This window comes from Lemur catta, chromosome X, assembly GCF_020740605.2.
Source record: "Lemur catta isolate mLemCat1 chromosome X, mLemCat1.pri, whole genome shotgun sequence".
Lineage (NCBI taxonomy): Eukaryota > Metazoa > Chordata > Mammalia > Primates > Lemuridae > Lemur > Lemur catta.
This window is the reverse complement of record NC_059155.1, coordinates 46537296-46557390: the sequence shown is the minus strand read 5'-3', so window position 1 is coordinate 46557390 and position 20095 is coordinate 46537296. Positions and strand designations below refer to the sequence as shown.

Here is a 20095-nt window from a genome sequence, read left to right as displayed (position 1 = left end):
CGTATTTGTAATTGTCAAAAATTAGGGAGAGGGGGAGGAAAGGAAGTGCTGTGGCTATAAATGAATAGCATGAGGCATCCATCCTTGTAATGAGACTATACTATATCTTGACTGTAATGGAGGTCACACAAATCTACAATATGGTAAAACTGTATAGAATTAATACATAAACACACCTGAGTGCATGTAAAACTGGTGAAATCTGAATAAGATGGATGGATTGCATCAATGTCAATTTCTTGTTTGTTATACTGTACTATTGTTTTGCAAGTTGTTACCATTGAGTGAAACTGGATAAAAGGTACACACGGACTCTGTGTTATTTCTAACAATTGCATGTGAATCTACAATTATCTCAAAATAAAATTGTTCTTTAAAATGCAATTAATTTAAAAATGGTCAAAGAATGTGAAGAGACATTTCACCACAGTTATCTATAGATGGAAAATAAACACATGAAAATATGTTTAAGGCCGGGCATGGTGGCTCATGCTTGTAATCCTAGCACTCTGGGAGGCCGAGGGTGGATCGTTTGAGCTCAGGAGTTCAGAGACCAGCCTGAGCAAGAGAGAGACCTCATCTCTACTAAAAATAGAAACAAATTAGCCAAACAACTAAAATATATACAAAATATTAGCCGGGCATGGTGGCACATGCCTGTAGTCCCAGCTATTCGGGAGGCTGAGGCAGAAGGATAATTTGAGCCCAGGAGTTTGAGGTTTCTGTGAGCTAGGCTGACACCACGGCACTCACTCTAGCCCGGGCAACAGAGATTCTGTCTCAAAAAAAAAAAAAAAAAGAAAGAAAGAAAATATGTTTAACATTACTAGCCTTTAGGGAAATGCAAATTAGGAGCACAATGAGATATTACTACACACCTATTAGAACAGCAAAAATTAAAAATAGCGACAATATCAAATGTTGGCAAAAATGCAGAGAAATAGATCACTCCCAAATTTTTGGTGGGAATGTAAAATGGCACAGTCACTCTAGAAAATAATTTGTCATTTTCTTTAAAAACTAAACACATACTTACCATATGACCCAGCAATTACACTCCTGGTTAATTATCCCAGTGAAATGAAAATTTATGTCCACACAAAAACCTATACATGAATGTTCATAGCACTTTTATTTGTAACAGCCAAAAACTAGAAATAACTAAACTGTCCCTCAACAGGTGAATAGCTCAACAAACTGTTGTATTAATACATCCATACCATGAAATGCTATTCAGCAATAAAATGGAATGAAATATTAATACATGCAACAACTTGGATAGATCTCAAGGAGAGTATGCTGAGTAGAAAAAGGCAATCTCAAAAGGTAACATACTGTAGGATTCCATTTATATAACATTCTTGGAGTGACAAAATTATGGAGATGGAAAACACATTAGTTATTTCCAGGGTTAGAGATGAGGGACAAGATATTGACCGTACAGGAGTAGTGTGAGAGAGATCTTTGTGGTGATGCGATAGTTCTGTATCTTGATTTTGGGTAGTAGTCCCATGAATCTACACAGGGGATAAAATGGCATAAAACCATACACACATTATGTCAATGTTGATTTTCTGGTTTTAATATTGTACTATAGTTATGTAAGATATAACCATTTGGGGAAACTGGGTAAAAGACCTCATCTCTACAAAAATAATAATAATAATATTAATAATTTTTAAAAGGCAAAAAAGGCCAAATAAATAACAACAATAACAAAAGAAATTTAGTGAGGGTATAAAAGAACTCAACAGCACCATCAGCCAATAGGATCCAATTGACATGTATAGAACCCTCCACCCACAACAGCAGAGTACATATTCTTCTCAAGTACACGTGATACATTCACCAAGATAGATCACATTATGGGCCATAAAACAAAACTTTACAAATTTAAAAGAATAGAAATCATACAATGTTAGGAATAAACATAGGGTACTTTGGGAGCACAGAGAAGTGTGCAGCCTAGCCTGGGAAAAGAAGGAGAAGAGGGTCAGAGAAGGCTTCCAGGAGGAGGCAGCATCTGAGCCCAGTCTTGAAAGGTAATTAAGAGTTAGCCAGAGCAAAAATGGGGGAGGGGGAGGGGCGGCAAACAAAAATGGGGGAAGAGCATTCCATGCAGGGAGAACAGCATGGAGTCTTAAGAGAGGGCCTGTAATTGGTAACTTGCTATGGTTGGAGCCCAGTGGGGCTTAGCAAGCAATGAGGCTGCAGATGTCAGCATAAAGGCCCCTGGGCCTCCAGGCTCAAGAGCTGGACGCTGTCCTATCAGACAATGAGGAGCCATTGAACGGTCTTAACTGGGGGAGTGACAGTGTCTGGTCTGTGTTTCTGAGAACTCCCTCTCAGATGCTTCAGGGCGTAGTTTGAAGAGGGGATGAGACTGGCGGCAAAGGGATCAATGTGGATGCTGTTCCAAAGGCCCAGAGAATGTGCAGAGGGCTGTGGCAGTGGGAAGGAGTGGGGGGGGACATGTGCCAAAGACGATTAGTGAATCCTAGTTAACATTATCACTACTTAAGTGTTTAGGGATGGAATGTACTGATGTCTGTAACTTGGTTTGAAATGCAACAAAAACAAGATGGATTAATGGGCGAACATGTGATAAAGCAAATCCAGCAAAATGTTCACTGTTTACCATAAAGTGACGGGGGGGGGGGCAGGGAGAAGCACTGTTTAGGAGGCAGAATCCACTGGCCTCTGGAGGCCAGTTCCTGAGGGTGAGAATGCAGAAGACTTCCTCCCCAGTGGCTACCTCTGCCTTGGCTACAATGCTCTGCTCACTGTCCCATACCCACGCTGTGTTCCTTCTCCTTGCCTGTGTGCTTTCCCAGCCCAGGACGTTCAGCACAGCAGGCAGAGGTGAGCATGTTCTAGGTTACTCATAACTGACACACAGATGCATAAGCCAAAGGCTAACTTATTTATGTCCCACACTGGGGCATAACTTGACCCTTGTGCCTCTTGCACAGAATGCCTGCTATATAGGCCTTAAGGTCCCGGGGTAGCTGACTTGGTGAATGTGCACTCAGAACAAAGGGAACTGGATGCTCTCGGATTTAATTTAGGGGATGGCAAAGCCTGGGGCAGCTGTCATGGAGAGGGTACCAGCTTGGAAATCAGACAGACTTGAGTTCAGAGCCCAACCCTGCCACCGACCCTAGCTAGCTGTGAAGACTTGGGCACATTTCTTAACTTCCATGAGCCTGTTTCTTCAGCTCTAAAATAGTAATAGTGATATTTTGCAAATAAGGCCGCTGTGAAAACTAAAAGAGATCATGAAGAGAAGAAAGTTTCTGCTCATAGCACATCTGCCATTTGTGTGGGTTGTTTTCCACCATCTCAAATGAACACTGCCTCTGAAAAAAACCCACCTCACTAGATACTGGAATAGTAATGTCTTCCAGAAACTGTAGCTCTTTTGCTTAGACAATACTGGACAAACATAGATGGAGTCTTCTTCTCTGAAGCCGTTTTTGAAAAACCAGTCACTCAAAGCTTCATTACCTCATGCAAGACATGTTACAATAGCATGAAGTGGGTCAGAAGGTTCATCAGCCACTGACCGGACTCAGGGAGACACATCAGTCCTATCATTAGTCCTGTTTCCGTTTGCCGTGAAGGATAGCTACAGGTGACTGATCTCATTCACTATGTACTGATTTTTTTTCCTGGTTTCAATGTTCAAAGGTGATCTTTTTCTACCCTTGTTCCCAGAGTCTGGGGCCCAGAGCTCCCTATGCATTGACCACCTATGAATGGCATCAACTCGATCTCTGTTTTGTTGTTTCAAGCTCTCCCTTGCAGAATAAGCTCTGCTGAGATCTCAAATGGTAAATAAACTGTAGCCCTTTGGTTGTGGAGCAGGTAGGGCAGGGCAGTGAGTGAGCCTGGGCCAAGGTTTGTGAACCTCTGTCCTGGGCAGAGGGCTGCCAACTTCCCTTCCTGATTGTCCTTGTTTAAGTAACGTGTGGAAGAATCAGTGCGAGGAGATAATTAGTAGAAAATGCAACTGGCAGCCATTATTATCTCTGAGTCACTGTGCACACTGCAGCAGATGTTGCCATGGTTTCGAGGCTGAATTTTTCTCCTCGATGTTCCCCCTGCCCTCTCTTCAGTTAATTTGTCACTCTGCTCCACAGACTTCTCCACAGTCTGCCTCCACAGACTGGTGCAGACTTCACCCTGCATAGAATCTGGCTTTGGGGTGGTTTGTTTTTCAAGTAATGTTAATTGCCTTTTCTTCTTGAATAAAAAAAATGACATATGCCAAGTGATAGAACATAAACAGAAGAAAATAAAAGTTAGAGATAAACTCACATTCCAGAACCAACACTTAATATTTTATATCTTCTAGCTGTTCTTAGCAAGAGTCCCTGAAAAAAAATTTATTGTATTTCCTGCCCTATCTTTATGTGATACGTACTACGTAGTTCAGATCATCCATGGTTTTTTATCTGACTGTCTTAAAATTCTTTCGACCTTGAAACCCCCAGCAGACTCCTTGGAGCTGTTGGCCTTTAGGCACTGTTTCGAACAAATTCAGCCATGTAGACAGGCTTGTTTATCATCACTGTTGCTTGCTGTTATTATCTGCTGGAATGCACAAAGCTTTCACAATGTTCCAGGCACTAAGAATTTGCCAGGCATATCAGCCATTCGTGTTGGCTCTTCACTGGAACCTGAACTTTAGTTTACCTCATTCCTACTCGGAGACTGCCATTGCCAGTGGTCACAGGAAAGGCTCTTCCCGCTGAAAAATCAGAAGTAAAGGTGCCTCCTAGCTGTAGATGATCTGATGAACATGAGACCACACAGTCACTGCCAATCCCCAATCGCCCGATCTCCAAGCTGGACCTGGAAAGTCAGCACAGGATGCATTCTCCACGGTTGATCACTGCCAATCCCAAACAAGGAGTGCCCAAGCCGTGGCCAGAAGTCACAGCAGTGCAACATAAGGAGGGGCCTTGTTATGTCTGAGTGGGGATGGGTACAATCTCAGAAATACCTGACCTCCTGGTTTGGGCAGGAAGCATCTCCAACTCCAGCAAGGCTGCATCCAAAAACTAAACTCTGAACTGGAGGGCCTATATATTCTGGCTGGCAGTGGCAAGCTAGGACAGCTACCTCACCGAATGGAGGAAAAGCTCTAACATTATATACAAATTTCTGATGAGGGGAGGGGCTGTGGGTAAGGGGAGAAAAAGTGTGGGGGCACAAATTCAAAAATCATTTATCTGAAGCTAACACTATGAGCTAGCCATTGTTTTATGTGCTTTACAAATATGAACTTGTTTCTCTTAACACCCTATAAGTAGATAATATTTTCATCAACTCCATTTCACAGATGATAAAACTGAGCCAAAGAGAGGTGAAGAAACTTCCTCAAGGTCACAGAGCTAGTAGACAGATGGTGGAGCAGGGATTTGAAACCAGGCAATCTGGCTCCAGAGTCCATGCTTTTCACCATTTTGCTGTACCATTATAGAAATTTTGTAAAATACACAGACACATATACAACGACCTGTATGCACCAGCACCACTGGTCGCATTTGGCTGTATAGCTTTCCTATCCTTTATACGCATCTATTAGGTAGCACATAATATATACTTTTTAAAAAAAGGAATCATATTCTGTATCTTGGTCTTCCTTAAGGCCATTTCCCCTAACTGTACACACAGCCTTACAATCATTATTTTAAATGGTGCATAAATATCCTTTTGTGTGGTTGAAACATTATTTATTTAAGCAGTACCCGACTGAGGAGCATTCAGACCATTTCCAATGTTTCTCCATGACTGAGTTCTGCAAGAGGCAGAGGGATAACAGGCTTTTTAAAAAACTACCTTTTGAATCCAATCAATGACAGCTGCAAAATAAAATTAACAAACGAAAAACTGCCAGGGACTCCAGGCCTGTGTGTAGGAGCGGACAGCAGAAAGTGGCTGCCACCTTGGATCTTCCCGCTCTCCCTTTGTCTGGCGGCCCCCCGGGATTGACCAGAGTCAGCGCGGAGGGACTGCAGAGGCCCACATCTCCTACTGCGCACGCGCAGAGGAAGCGTAAGAGCAAGCGGGGATAGTCGGGAAACTGCCGCAAATAAGGGCGTGGTAAAAAGTAGTAACAACAAACGGAGAGGCGGGGTTTCCCGCCCCAACCGTGCCTTTGTATACGCCCCCCGACCAGGTCCCAAGCTTCTTATTGGTCAGACGCCTTTAACCCCATTGGTCCGAAAGCCAAAGGGATGGGTCTGCCCCAAACGGTGCCTGCCTCCGGAGACGCAATAGGAACGGCAAATTGCGATGCCACTTTCAGGCATTGTTTAGGACATGCCCGTGGGGCCTGAAGGGGCTTTGTACGGCAACGCGAGCAGTTCAAAGTTCAGCAGCAAGTTTAGAAGATGCCGCCCAAAGGAAAAAGTGGTTCTGGAAAAGGGGGAAAAGGTAGAGCGGCCGGAGCGATCAAAGACAATGGGGTTGGGTGAGGAGCGAGGGAGCGTGGGGTTGCCAGGGGCGGGAACAGACAGGCAGTCCCCGGGGTCTGGGACCGAGGCAGTAGGTAGCCGGTGGCCCCACAGAGCCGCCATCGGTTATGTCTGGGGATTCTCCAGCGAGGCTTAGAAAGGTTAAGTGCATGAAGGGCTACTGAGGTTGTAAGAACATATTGGTTTACGGTGCAAGGACCGTCCTGGTGGGTAATAGAAGCTGGTGGGGATGGTTCCTGGGAGGTGATGACTTGGCGCTGCTATTTCAAGGGGTTATTAGAGGTGTAAAGTTTAGTCATGTCAGAAGCTAGCAAGAAGTCCACATTGATTATGGTCCTTAAGATTCCTTTTAATGCTTACAGAATGACATGCCCGCCATCAGGGAAGGACCCATTCATTCATCCATTGAACAGAAATGTGTCAAGCACAGTGCAAGCGCTGAGGATATAAAAATAAGACAGATTTTGGCCTTAAGGAGCTAGTTTCCTCCTCGAACTACTGAGAAAAAGCATAGTTATCATAAAACACTGTACTAAACTCAATGTTGAGAGATGTGTGTGGGATGTTATGGAAACTGAGGAAGTGCTTCATCTAGCTGGGGAACAGAGAAGGGAAGATTTCCTGTAGATGAGTTAGGCAGGTCAAAATGGACAGTGAAGGTAGGTCAAAGCATTCCCGACAGAGAGTCCAGCAGCAAAAACACTGAGATGAGAAACAGCATGGTATGTGCAGTATAGTGTTGCTGGAGCAAAAACTCAAGACAGAAGGTCAAGTGGTGAGAATGAAGACAGAAACAAAGATTGAATCATGGGGAATGCTGTATGGGATGCAAAAAGGGCGGTTAAGGGTCAGAAAGAACTGTAAGGAGATTGTTGCAGTAGTCCTGGTGAGAGATGATGGTGGCCTGAGGCTGTGGGAACTGAAAGGATAGAAAAGATTCTGTAAATATTTAGGATGTGAAATAGTCAGGACTTGGTGATTTATTGCATTGGAGATGGGGTGGTGTAGAGATCAACAATCATTTTGTTTTCTGGATTGGATTTCTAACTTGGCGGTACTGCAAGCTAACATCAAGGGTACGTGAAGATCAGTGATAAGATCAATGAATTTGCATTTAGATATATTGACTTTGAGGTGTCTGGGACATCTAAATGAAGATATAGTCAGGAAGTGGTTGAATATTTGAGTCTGACATTTGAGGGAGAGGTCTGGACTGCACTTGTAGGTTTTAGGAGTCAGTAACATATAGATGGTAGTTGAGCCCATGGGAGTGTATGAGATTTACCCATGGAGAGTTTAGAGACTAAGAGCATAGAGCAAAGAAAGAGGCAGACATATACAGGGAGTGCAAAATGATGTCCCAGAGAGGCTGGAGAGACCAGAAGGTTTTTTAAAAAAGAAGGTATGGTCTATCAAGCACAGCAAAATGGCCAAATAAGATAAGAAGAAAAACAATACTGTTTGGATTTGGAAATTAGAGGTGGCCTTAGGTAAGAGTGGTTTTGGTGGAATGAGAAAGGCAGAAGCCAGATTGAAGTGACTAGAGGACTGACAGGGAAGTGATAAATTGGAGACAATCAATGTGGACTTCTTAGAAAGTTTTAACTGGTAATCGTGAATGTGATGTTAGATAGAGGAGGACAAAAGATTAAGAAAAGATTTTATTTTGTTCCTTAAGAATGGGGAAAATGTGGGAGTAAGGCTGAGGTGAATACTCCAGCAGAATAAGAAAGGTAAAGGTACAAAGGAGTGAGATTTAGGAGAAAAGAGGTCCTGGACTGAGGTGGGGCAGTTGAGCTTTAAATAGAAGAAGGGACACCTTATGGTCGAGGCCTTAGAGAAAGAGGCAAAATGAGTATGGTTGTAGAAATTGGGGCCTGGGAGAGGGAACGGGGTAGAGTTAGGGAGGTCATGCTTAATGGCCTCAATTTCTTTAAGTAGAAGACAAGGGTATTTTTTAAGACTAAGGGGCAGGGACTCAGTGGGGGTCTTGAGGAGAGTGGCACAGGTTTAGAGTAGGGTTATGGGAGAGGGACTGAAACACAAATAAAAAGATTGCCCTCAGGGCTGGGAGCCTGACTAAGATTGAAGGCCGTGAATTTGTTGAAGACTTTGATCTGCATGGTCATGATTTACCTAGTACCTTGCAACTGGCACAGTATAGGATTAAAAAAAGCTAGGTGTTACCTTGAGCCATAGTTGCAGTTTTGTCAGTTAGGAGGACAGTCCTGTAATTCTAGCACTTTGGAAAGCTGAGGTGGGAGGATTGTTTGAAGCCAAGAGTTTGATACCAGCCTGAACAAAATAGTGAGACCTTGTCTCTACAGAAAATTTTTTAAAATTGGCCGAGCATGGTGATGCACACCTGTAGTCCCAGCTACTCGGAAGGCTGAGGCAGGAGGATTGCTTGAGCCCAGGAATTTGAGGTTGCAGTGAACTGTGAGGATGCCACTGCACTCAAGCCGGGGTGACAGAGTGAAAGCCTGTCTTTAAAAAAAGAAAGAAAAAATAATGGAAGGATAGCAATACAAAGGAATTTGGGGTGCCAGTGGGAATGCAGTTCAGATGTTCAAGCGTGGGGTCCAGACTGGGAAGGGAAGGAGAAGTCTGGCAGTCTAGGGGAACATAGCAGGATAAAGGGACTCAGTAGTAGTGGTGAGGGGAGGAGGTTCTGTAAAGTCAAAGAGCCAGTGTTGTGGGAATGAGGCATGAGAATGCTGGAAGGACAGGAGGTTGTAGCTAGAGACTGAACTACTAGCTCTGAGTGGCACATTTCCATCAGGTGCCCCTGGGGCAGGTGGCCTGGAGTAGACAGCATGGGCATTGGGGAGGGAGATCCAGAACTATGACATTAGGTTGTTGGATGAGATTCTTCACCACAAATGATGAGGTCACCCAAGATAATGGCAGGAGTGAGGGTGGAGAGGAAACCCAAAGCTGGTGCCAAAGTCCTCAGTAAATCAAAGGCAGTGAGGTGGCAGTGAGATGACAGCATCCAGGAAGGGAGAGGATGGGATAACTGGAAGGCATGGTCACCCAAGAGTCGGTATACAGCAAACTCAGTTAAGACTTTGCTTTATAGAACTCCTTTGGCAGTAACATTTCCTCAGGCTTTTGGTGGTCAGTATTTGGGGTTTTTAGTTTAGTTGAACATTTATTGAACACCTATTGTGTGCCAGGCACTGTGCTAGGCACTGGAGATACTAAAACAAGTAAGGTGGAGTCTCCTACTTAAAACTTTTCAGTGGCTCCCTATGACTTCTAGGATAAATTTCTCCTTAATGGGGCCCAGACTCCCAGCCACCTCCCCCAGGCAGGCTCATCTGACGGCACTCCCACCTCAGACTTGCCTTCATCCATACAATTTCCTACACATACTGTATGTCTTCTCCTCATCCTTTCTTCAGCTTAACCAGCTCCTACTCATCCAGGAACCGCCTCCCCCCATCCACCCAGGTGGCTCAAATGTCTCTCTCTGCCTCCACAGCCCCCGTCCATAACCGTCTCTGCACCTACTGCATTCTCCTGAGATGATCTGTTTTCATCACTAGAATATGAGTTCCCTAAAGGACGGTGTATGGCTTGTTCATCTTTGTACCCCCAATGCCTGGAACTTAGTAGTTACTTAGGAAATGTTTATTGCACTGACAATCTAGTTATAGTTCCTAGATCAGACCCTAACAATAAGTATGCTGCCATTGACACAGAAGTTAACATAGTAGTAAAATGACATAGTAGTAAAATGTAAGATGCTGCCAATGGTTGTTAGTCTGAATATCAGTGACTTTTCTTAGGAAGACATCAATAATAGGCAATGTAGTAGACTCCAGGAATTTGGACTTGAATGTATTCTTTAATCAAAAATGGGTAGTGGGAAATTTGATCTTTATTTAAAATATTCTTGAAGACTTATTGGAATTGTGAGCACTCAAATACATAGTTGCAGTACATATTGAAATCTTACAAGAGCTTAGGGGTTTGCCCTTAGAAGGCAGGATTTGAATTGGGTCCAGAGGATCTGGACCAGGCTTCTGGAGCTCACATTCACTCATTAGCACACTCATTTGTGTATCCATTTTTCATGAAGAGTCTGTGTAGGGCACGATTCCCTGTTTGAAGAGAGGTGAGTCACAGATTAATTTAGTTTGATGTAGTAAAGTGTTTGGCAGAATTCCCTTTTGAAGCTTCGTGCTGTGATGGAAGTGCCAACTCATGTTGTGTGTCGGACCTTTCTGTAAATCTCAAGGTGCAGTTTAAATGAGTGCCTGTCATCTCTTCTCTAAAGGGGGAGCAGCCTCTGGGAGCGACAGTTCTGACAAGAAGGCTCAGGGTCCCAAAGGTGGTGGCAATGCAGTAAAGGTGAGTTACTAGCTCCCTTTTTTCCCCCCATGTTAAATAGAAATACAGGTTGGTGCAAAAGTAATCGTGGTTGTAGCATTGTTGAAATTTGCCATTTGATATTGGAATACATTCTTTTTTTTTTTTTTTTTTTTTTTTTTGAGACAGAGTCTCACTTTGTTACCCGGGCTAGAGTGCCGTGGCATCAGCCTAGCTCACAGCAACCTCAAACTCCTGGGCTTAAGCGATCCTACTGCCTCAGCCTCCCGAGTAGCTGGGACTACAGGCATGAGCCACCATGCCCGGCTAATTTTTTTGTATATATATTTTTAGTTGGCCAGATAATTTCTTTCTATTTTTAGTAGAGACGAGGTCTCACTCTTGCTCAGGCTGGTCTCGAACTCCTGACCTCGAGCGATCCACTCGCCTCGGCCTCCCAGAGCTAGGATTACAGGCGTGAGCCACCGCGCCCGGCCTGATATTGGAATACATTCTTAAATAAATTTTATGTTATTCATCATTTTAGATTAGGGAAATGATGTTAGACAAAAAGCAAATTCAAGTGATTTTCTTATTTGAATTCAAAATCGGTTGTAAAGCAGCGGAGACAACTTGCAACATCAACGATGCATTTGGCCCAGGAACTGCTAACGAACATACAGTGCAGTGGTGGTTCAAGTTTTGCGAAGGAGACCAGAGCCTTGAAGATGAGCAGTGGCCGGCCATCAGAAGTTGACAACAACCAATTGAGAGCAGTCATCGAAGCTTGTCCTCTTAAAACCACATGAGGAATTGCTAAAGAACTCAACTTCGACCATTCTATGGTCGTTCGACATTTGAAGCAAATTGGAAAGGTGAAAAAGCCCAATAAGTGGGTGTCTCATGAGCTGACTGAAAATCAAAAAAATTGTCATTTTGAAGTGTCGTCTTCTCTTATTGCACGCAACAACAATGAACCATTTCTCCATCAGGTTGTGACATGCAAGGAAAAGTGGATTTTATACAACAACTGGCGACGATCAGCTCAGGGGTTGGACTGAGAAGCTCCAAAACGCTTCCCAAAGCCAAACTTGCACCCAAAAAAAGGTCATGGTCACTGTTTGGTGGTCTGCTGCCCGTCTGACCCACTACAGCTTTCTGAATCCTGGCGAAACCATTACATCTGAGAAGTATGCACAGCAAATCAATGAGATGCACCGAAAACTGCAACACCTGCAGTTGGCACTGGTCAACAGAAAGGGTCCACTTCTTTTCCACAACAATGCCTGACCACATGCCGCACAACTAAGGCTTCAAAAGTTGAACGAATTGGGCTATGAAGTTTTGCCTCATCTGCCTTGTTCACCTGACCTCTCACCAACTAACTACCACTTCTTCAAGCATCTCAACAGCTTTTTGCAGGGAAAATGCTTCCTCAACCATCAAGATGCAGAAAATGCTTTCATGCTTTCTAAGAGTTCATTTGTCGAATCCTGAAGCATGGATTTTTACACTACAGAGATAAACAAACTTATTTCTCATTGGCCAAAATGTGTTGATTGTAATGGTTCCTATTTTGATGAACAAAGATGTGTTTGAGCTTAGTTATAATGATTTAAAATTCAAGGTCCAAAACTACAATTACTTTTGCACCAACCTAAATAACATATATATGTTGGTACACATAAAAGACAGTATGCCCAACTCATGCTAAGAAACCAGCCTAACACTATTGTAAAATCAAGGTAACACAAAATTGGAAAACATAGACCAGTCTCACTTACGAAAACTAATTCCTTTTAAATATTTTCTCAAATGCTTTCTCAGGCTCTTCATACTTTTAGTATTCTTCCTTAAATTGTATTAAGTTAGATCTTCCCAGCAAGTAAATGAGTTATTTCTCAGGAAAAAATAATATTTTATGAAACCAAGAGCTTAGGTAAGTGTTAAAAGGCACCTCTGCTGAGTAAACAGGCAAGGGTGCAGGTCTCACTAGGAAGCTTCCCTGCTGTGAGCCAGGGCCTTGACCATGCTGTAGAAATGGGGGTGGGAGACAATCAGCAAATAATTACTTGAAGTATTTAACCTAGTCCCAGAGGAATGTCTGCAGGGAGAAAATTTAATCTGCAAACAAAACTACTTAGTGCTACACAACAAAGTGATTTCCATGTTTTAGTCAGGATATGGGAAACTATACTTTTATTCATTCATTCAGTAAGAATTTAGTGACACCTGCCCTGTGCCAAGTACTTTATTAGCCTCTGGGAATTTAAAGAAAAAGTAAGAGATGGTCCCTGTTATCACAGTCTGCTTGGGAGCAGTTAGGAAAAGAAATTTCATTGCTGTATGATAAGCATAGCAGTGGAATTGCATCATATAAATTCAACCATACACATGTAGCCAAAAAGAGAGATAATGTGATGTTCTGCCCAACCTTCTACTCAGTGAATGTGTGCCCCAGAGAGAGAGAGAGAGAGATGAGAGGAATGAATCTGCTTTTCTGTATTTGCCCTCCATTCTTTTTTTTTTTTTTTTTTGAGATAGAGTCTTACTCAGTTGCTCGGGCTAGAGTGAGTGCTGTGGCGTCAGCCTAGCTCACAGCAACCTCAAACTTCTGGGCTCAAGCGATCCTCCTGCCTCAGCCTCCCGAGTAGTTGGGACTACAGGCATGCGCCACCATGCCCGGCTAATTTTTTCTATTTTTAGTAGAGATGGGGACTCACTCTTGCTCAGGCTGCTCTCAAACTCCTGAGCTCAAGTGATCCTCCCGTCTTGGCCTCCCAAAGTGCTAGGATTACAGGCATGAGCCACTGTGCCCGGCCTGCCCTCCATTCTCGTATGAGCATCTTACCATGTGAAGTGGGATTCTGGTGTCCAAAGAAGTTTTCATAAAACATGGCCCTTAAATACAACCCAGCTATTTCATCTGGCGGTCAGCTGAAGAAGTGGGCATTGTTACAACTCAGGAGTGGGGGGTGGCTGGCTATGTTGGACTTAATGAGTGCTGCCATGCTGGTCTCTAGTATGACACCTTCATAAGAAATGTTTTAGGGTAATTTTGGTTCTGTGCAATTTTCAGCTAATGTGCTGACTTTTATAAGCACCTAACCTAAGAGACTGTTCCACTGCATATGGCTTTAAAGAGACACCTTGGCTGGGCATGGTGGCTCATGTCTGTCACACTAGCACTTTGGGATACTGAGGCAGTAGGATCACTTGAGGCCAGGAGTTCAAGGCCAGCCTGGGCAACACAGTGAGACTCTATCTCTACCAAAAAAAAAAGTTTTTATATTAGTCAGGTGTGGTAGCACATGCCTGTAGTCCTAGCTACTCAGGAGGTTGAGGCAGGAGGATTGCTTGAGTCCAGGTGTTCAAGGCAGTAGTGAGCCATGATAGTGCCACTGTGCTGCAGCCTGGGCTACAAAGCAAGACCTTGTTGCCAAAAAAAAAAAAAAAAAAAAGAGGCATCTTACTCTGGAAAAAAATAAGTTCAGTGGGGCTATATATGAGGTATATGGAAAGGAGTGGCATGTTATTAGGTAGGAAAGTAGATTAAGGTTAAATTTTTTATAAAGCTTTTTATTTTAAGATAATTATAGATTCACATGCAGTTGTAAGAAATAGTGTTTTTTCAAGGCCCCAGCAGGGGAGGGACCCCAGGACCCTCCAGCCTTTTAGGGTTCAGCTCCTTCCACATCCTGCCACTCTGCTTCACACCCCACCCCTGTGCCCACACACTGTCCTTGTGTCACTCTAAGCTGTGTGGATTCTGAGGCCCACTGGCTGACCATAGCTCCCCTCCTTCCCCTTCTCTTCCTGCCTCCCCCGATCCTGTTCCTCCGTTTTTCTCCTCTCAGACTCCACGCCCTTGAGCCCACCCTCCTCTCCCCACCTTCTCCCAGGCTTCATATTTGTTCTCCTATGCCCTATATTTCCTTTAAACTGGAAATTAGACCTAAGGGCTTGATCATTGGATTAAGGAGCGCCAACTCCTTTTCCTTTCGGTCATCTTCCTGCATTCATCTGCCAACTACAACTCTGGATCAATCCAATGTTCTGTTTTCTTTGCACTTGAACCCAGAACTGCTGGGCCCTACTGGAGAGTTACGCAGCCTTGAGGATCAAGACCACTAATGCCTGATCTAGTCTCACAGGGTTGATGTGAGATTTAATGGGATAATTCATATAAAGCACTTAGCACAGTGTCTACCAGATATTAAGTACTCAACAACTTTTAAATATTTTTATCATTTTCACAAGAAAACAAAAACCAGACCTATATAGTTAGGAACTCCTCAGCCTTCAGCCCCCTCTCTCTCCTCTCCTCTCCTCCTTTATGGCTAATTTTTCAAACCGTGTTCTGAATACCCCACCTTGATCCTTCGCTTATCTTCAGTCTCCTTTCTTTGCTCTGTTTTCATCCTTTCCCTTACTGGATCTTCCCCTTCATGCTGGAAATATGTCTGGAGATCTTTAAAATATGTATATACACATGTCTTCAACTCTTTGCCTCTAGCCAGAGCCTTTCTCCTTTTCGAACTGAATTAGTCGAAAGAGTGTCCCACGTCACTCATTACCCTCCCACTTCCCACTGCTTCCTCAGTCGGCCCCCTGCGCTCTGGCTTCTGTACTGACCACTCTTCTGAGACTCCTGCTGAGGTCATCAATCAGTCATTGCTAAATTTGTTGTGCGTCTCACCTGATCTCTCTGCAGCACCACTGACTATTTCCTCCTTGAAACTTTCTCCTGCTTTGGTTTCTGTAACCACATCTTTCTCTCCTGTCTATTTGGCCTTTCCTTTTTATGATGCTTTTTGAGCTTCTTTCTTTACTTGTTGCTTAAACATTGCTATTCTCCAAGGTTGTCTTTAGCCTTCTTTCCCCCCCTTCTCATCCTGCGCTCCCAAACTCTCTGTAGCTTGGCCTTCTTCCAAGATGCACATTTGCAGACCCCACAGATACTACAAACTCTTTATTTCACACTGTCCAAACCAGGATACGTGTTTATTCCTTTATAAGAACATGCCTAAGTTCATACAGCAGAGTTGGGATTTGACTCCAGGGCCAAAGATGGGCAGTATCCCCTTTCTGTGATCATGATTGCTGTGTACGCTTTCCCGGGACTTGAATCAAAGGTTGCTTTGTGAGTGTGGCAGCAGAAATTGGGAGGCAGTCTAGAAGCTGTTTTATCTAGGCCGAGTTGTGGTCTGATGAACCATTCTTGTCTCCCACTATGCTTTCAGTTTAGTGTCCAGATTGTTTATCGCTGTCTCCCCAGATAGCACTGGATACTTTGAGCCCTGCCTTTTGACACATTCTTTCCTTTGATGTGTTGCTGTCTCCTGTGTAGCTCCACTAGTCAGGAAGTTACTCCTGTGGCCCTAGGACAGTCTCTCCCAGCCCTCACCCCGCACATCCCTACCCAATTTCAGTAGTTAACCGTAAGGACTTGGTTTGCTTGTGTCTAAATTATAAAGGAAACACCTTTAGCCCCTACTACCCCAGTACATCACCTACAATGTGAAACACAGTCATGCACCACATAATGACATTCAGTTAGCGACAGACCATATATACGACAGTGGTCCCATAAGATTATAATGGAGTCAAACAATTCCTATCGCCTAGTATTTACCATATTGTATATACTTTTTATAGTTATTTTAGAGTGTACTCCTTCAGCTTACAAGAAAACAAGTTAACTGTAGAACAGCCTCAGGCAGGTCCTTCAGAAGGTATTCCAGAAGGCATTGTTATCATATATGACAGCTCTGTGCATGTTACTGCCCCTGAAGACCTTCCAGTGGGACAAGAGGTAAAGACAAGTGGAAGACAGTGATATTGATGATCCTGACCCTGTGTAGGCCTAAGCTAATATGTGTATTTGTGTCTTAGTTTTTAACAAAAAAGGTAAAAAAATTTTTAAATTTTAAAAATAGAAAAACTTATCGAATAAGGGCATAAAGAAAATATTTTTGTACAGCTGTACAGTGTGTCTGTGTTTTAAGCAAATGTTAATACAAAAGAGTCAAAAATTCAAATAAATTTAAAAGTTTATAAAGTAAAACAGTTACAGTAAGCCGAGGTTAATTTATTACTGAATAAAGAAAAGTATTTTATAAATTTAGTGTAACCTAAGTTGACAGTGTTTTTAAAGTTTACACTAGTGCACAGCAATGTCCTGGGCCTTTACATTCACTCTCCACTCACTCACTCACGCACCCGGAGCAACTTGCAGCCCTGCAGGCTCCATCCATCGTAAGTGCCCTATAGAGGTGTACTATTTTTTTATCTTTTATATCTTATTTTATAGTACCTTTTCTATGTTCAGATACGCAGATATTTCTCATTGTGTTCCAGTTGCCTACAGTACCCAGTACAGTAACGTGCTGCACAGGTTTGTAGCCCAGGAGCAATAGGCTATGCCATATTGCCTAGGTACGCGGTAGGCCGTTGCCATCTAAGTCTGTGTAAGTGTGCTCTATGGTGTTCGCACAATGAAAAAATGACCTAACAACTCATTTCTTTAGTTAAGTGACACATAACTATAACTGATTCTGTTTGAATGAGAAATGGGAAATCCTGCAAAAACAGATTACCTTGACAAAATCATTTTTAAAGACAATAGTGTTTTAACCATGGCTTTATGTAAACATAGGTTAAATTTGAATACTTCTATAGTACTGAGTATTCTTTTTTTTTTTCTTTTTGAGACAGAGTCTCACTTTGTTGCCCGGGCTAGAGTGAGTGCCGTGGCGTCAGCCTAGCTCACAGCAACCTCAAACTCCTGGGCTTAAGCGATCCTACTGCCTCAGCCTCCCGGGTAGCTGGGACTACAGGCATGCGCCACCATGCCCGGCTAATTTTTTCTATATATGTTTTTAGTTGTCCAGATAATTTATTTCTATTTTTAGTAGAGACGAGGTCTTGCTCAGACTGGTCTTGAACTCCTGACCTCGAGCGATCCACCCGCCTCGGCCTCCCAGAGGGCTAGGATTACAGGCGTGAGCCACCGTGCCCGGCCAGTACTGAGTATTCTTAATAGTCAACATATAATGCTTTTTCAAAGTGTTGAATTGTGGGGAGGTGTGAATACATTAGGCCTCTTTTAGTAAGAAATATTTCCTAGCAAGTTTGTTCATATCATCCCCACTCTGATAAAATAATAGCTAGCATTTATTGAATGCTGGCTGTGTTATCTCAATCTTCACAACCCCATGAGAACACACAGGTACTGTTATCTCAGCGCACAAGTACGGAAACACTTGGAGGTTTAAAAACATGCCTAGGTTCATACAGCAGAGTTGGGATTTGACTCTAGGACCAAAGCTCTCAACTATTATGATATTTCCTCTTCCTCTTCCCACTGAGGTACGTGGCAAAAGATGGGAGCCTCCCACAGCCAGGTGCCTGTTTTCCATCTATATCAGAGCTCTGAGATACTGCCTTGATATAGGAAATGGGTTTGTGGCTGTGGCCCAACTGGGCAAACTTCCAGGATTTTCAGTGGCTGTGAGCTAATGTGTTTTTTTAATTGGTGGGAGTAATCCAAATGGTCGCCAAGTATTATATGAACATACTTTTTCCTTGTAGGTCAGACACATTCTTTGTGAAAAACACAGCAAAATCATGGAAGCCATGGAAAAGTTAAAGTCTGGAATGAGATTCAATGAAGTGGCTGCACAATATAGTGAAGATAAAGCCAGGCAAGGGGTATGTTGCTCTTATTTAAAATTTTCTGTTCTCCACAAGAAAACACAGAAGTAGGGATTATTCCTATATTCAGCCATTAATTTTAGCCATATCTCCATTTAAAGATATTAAAAGCAGCTGCGCAGAGGTGGTATGTGCCTGTAGTCCCAGCTACTTGGAGGCTGAGGTGGGTTCAAGGTAAAGAGTTCAAGGCCAACCTGGGCAACATAGTGAGACCCCATCTCTAAAAAAAAAAAAGTAAAATTACAAACAAAACCAAAGATATTAAAAGCAGAAATGTCCAACTTTTGAATAGTAGAATTAGGGTCACCTATGTCTAAACCTAGACATAACCAAACTTGCAAAGCTCCAAAGTCCAACAGTATTGTGAGTGCTTATGTGTTTAGTCTAGGATTAGACTTCTACCTATTTGTACTTATTGAGCCTATTCCTGTGTAGCTCGGATGAATAAACCTAGTAACCTTAGCATTCATGGTAGGCAATTCTCTTAAGCTACAGTAGAACTGTTCCCTCTACAGGGCCACTTTATATCATGTATCTTTTGGGTTTTTCAGGGCGACTTGGGTTGGATGACCAGAGGGTCCATGGTGGGACCTTTTCAAGAAGCAGCATTTGCCTTGCCTGTAAGTGGGATGGATAAACCTGTGTTCACAGATCCACCAGTGAAGACAAAATTTGGATATCATATTATTATGGTTGAAGGGAGAAAATAAATCATATGAAAGACTGAATAAGTTTTATACATTTTGTTTCTTTAAAAGGTATTGGATAATCCTTGTATTTTGTGAACTGTCAGTGTGAGCTTGTAGGTGCAAAAGAAAGTGGGCATAGGTTACTGTATACTGCAGTAGGTAGTCAGTAGTTCTCAAAGTCAGGCAGATAGCTTTTAACTTGTATTCCCTTTCGTCTCAGAACTATTTTATCTGACTTTAACTATTTTCCATAAATTAATTCAGAAACTATGTTCAGGGGAATCAACTCACACTATTCATGCAACTGAAAATATTGGGTATCAAATAGATGGGTTAGCATATGGGAATCATAAATAAGTGCCTAGACAACACTTGTTTTACAAGATAGTCAACTCTGATCTGCCAGGACAGGTATTAGTGCCATTGCCTTAACATAGAACATGGCACATGATAGCTATCCCATGTTAACTCCCTTTTTGTAAAAAAAATAAATGTTTATTAGAGGAAAAAAACACTCAGTTCTTCCATGGGTTGTTTGTACTAGACTAAGCAGCCGTTCACCAAGTGTTGTTTAAAGGGAGAAATATCAGCATGGAAACATCATTCCCTCACCTTCAGTGTATGGGTTACATTAGGACTGTCCTTTCCAGGGCCAACATTCTGTGTATCTAAATTTTTTAAATTTAAAATTCCATATTTATGACATAAAAAAACAGTAGATAGGCCGGGCACAGTGGCTCATGCCTGTAATCCTAGCACTCTGGGAGGCCGAGGTGAGAGGATTGCTTGAGGTCAGGAGTTCAAGACCAGCCTCAGCAAGAGCAAGACCCCATCTCTACAAAAAAAAAATAAGAAAAATTAGCCAGGTGTGGTGGCACGTACCTGTAG

General features: G+C 42.9%; 1 protein-coding gene across 2 annotated transcripts; it reads left to right on the top strand.

Moving 5' to 3' along the window:
- Window positions 1-6298: 6298 nt before the first annotated feature.
- Window positions 6299-19246, top strand: PIN4 (peptidylprolyl cis/trans isomerase, NIMA-interacting 4). 2 transcript variants are annotated; one of them, XM_045538152.1, is made up of 4 exons: window positions 6341-6444; window positions 10771-10844; window positions 18396-18515; window positions 19070-19246. In XM_045538152.1, exons 1-4 carry the CDS (start codon window positions 6402-6404, stop codon window positions 19226-19228), a joined length of 396 nt encoding a protein of 131 aa, XP_045394108.1. In that variant the 5' UTR covers window positions 6341-6401; the 3' UTR covers window positions 19229-19246. The 2 variants fall into 2 exon arrangements, with proteins under 2 accessions (XP_045394109.1, XP_045394108.1); XM_045538153.1 differs by lacking the exon at window positions 10771-10844 and having other exon boundaries at window positions 6299-6444.
- Window positions 19247-20095: the final 849 nt, after the last annotated feature.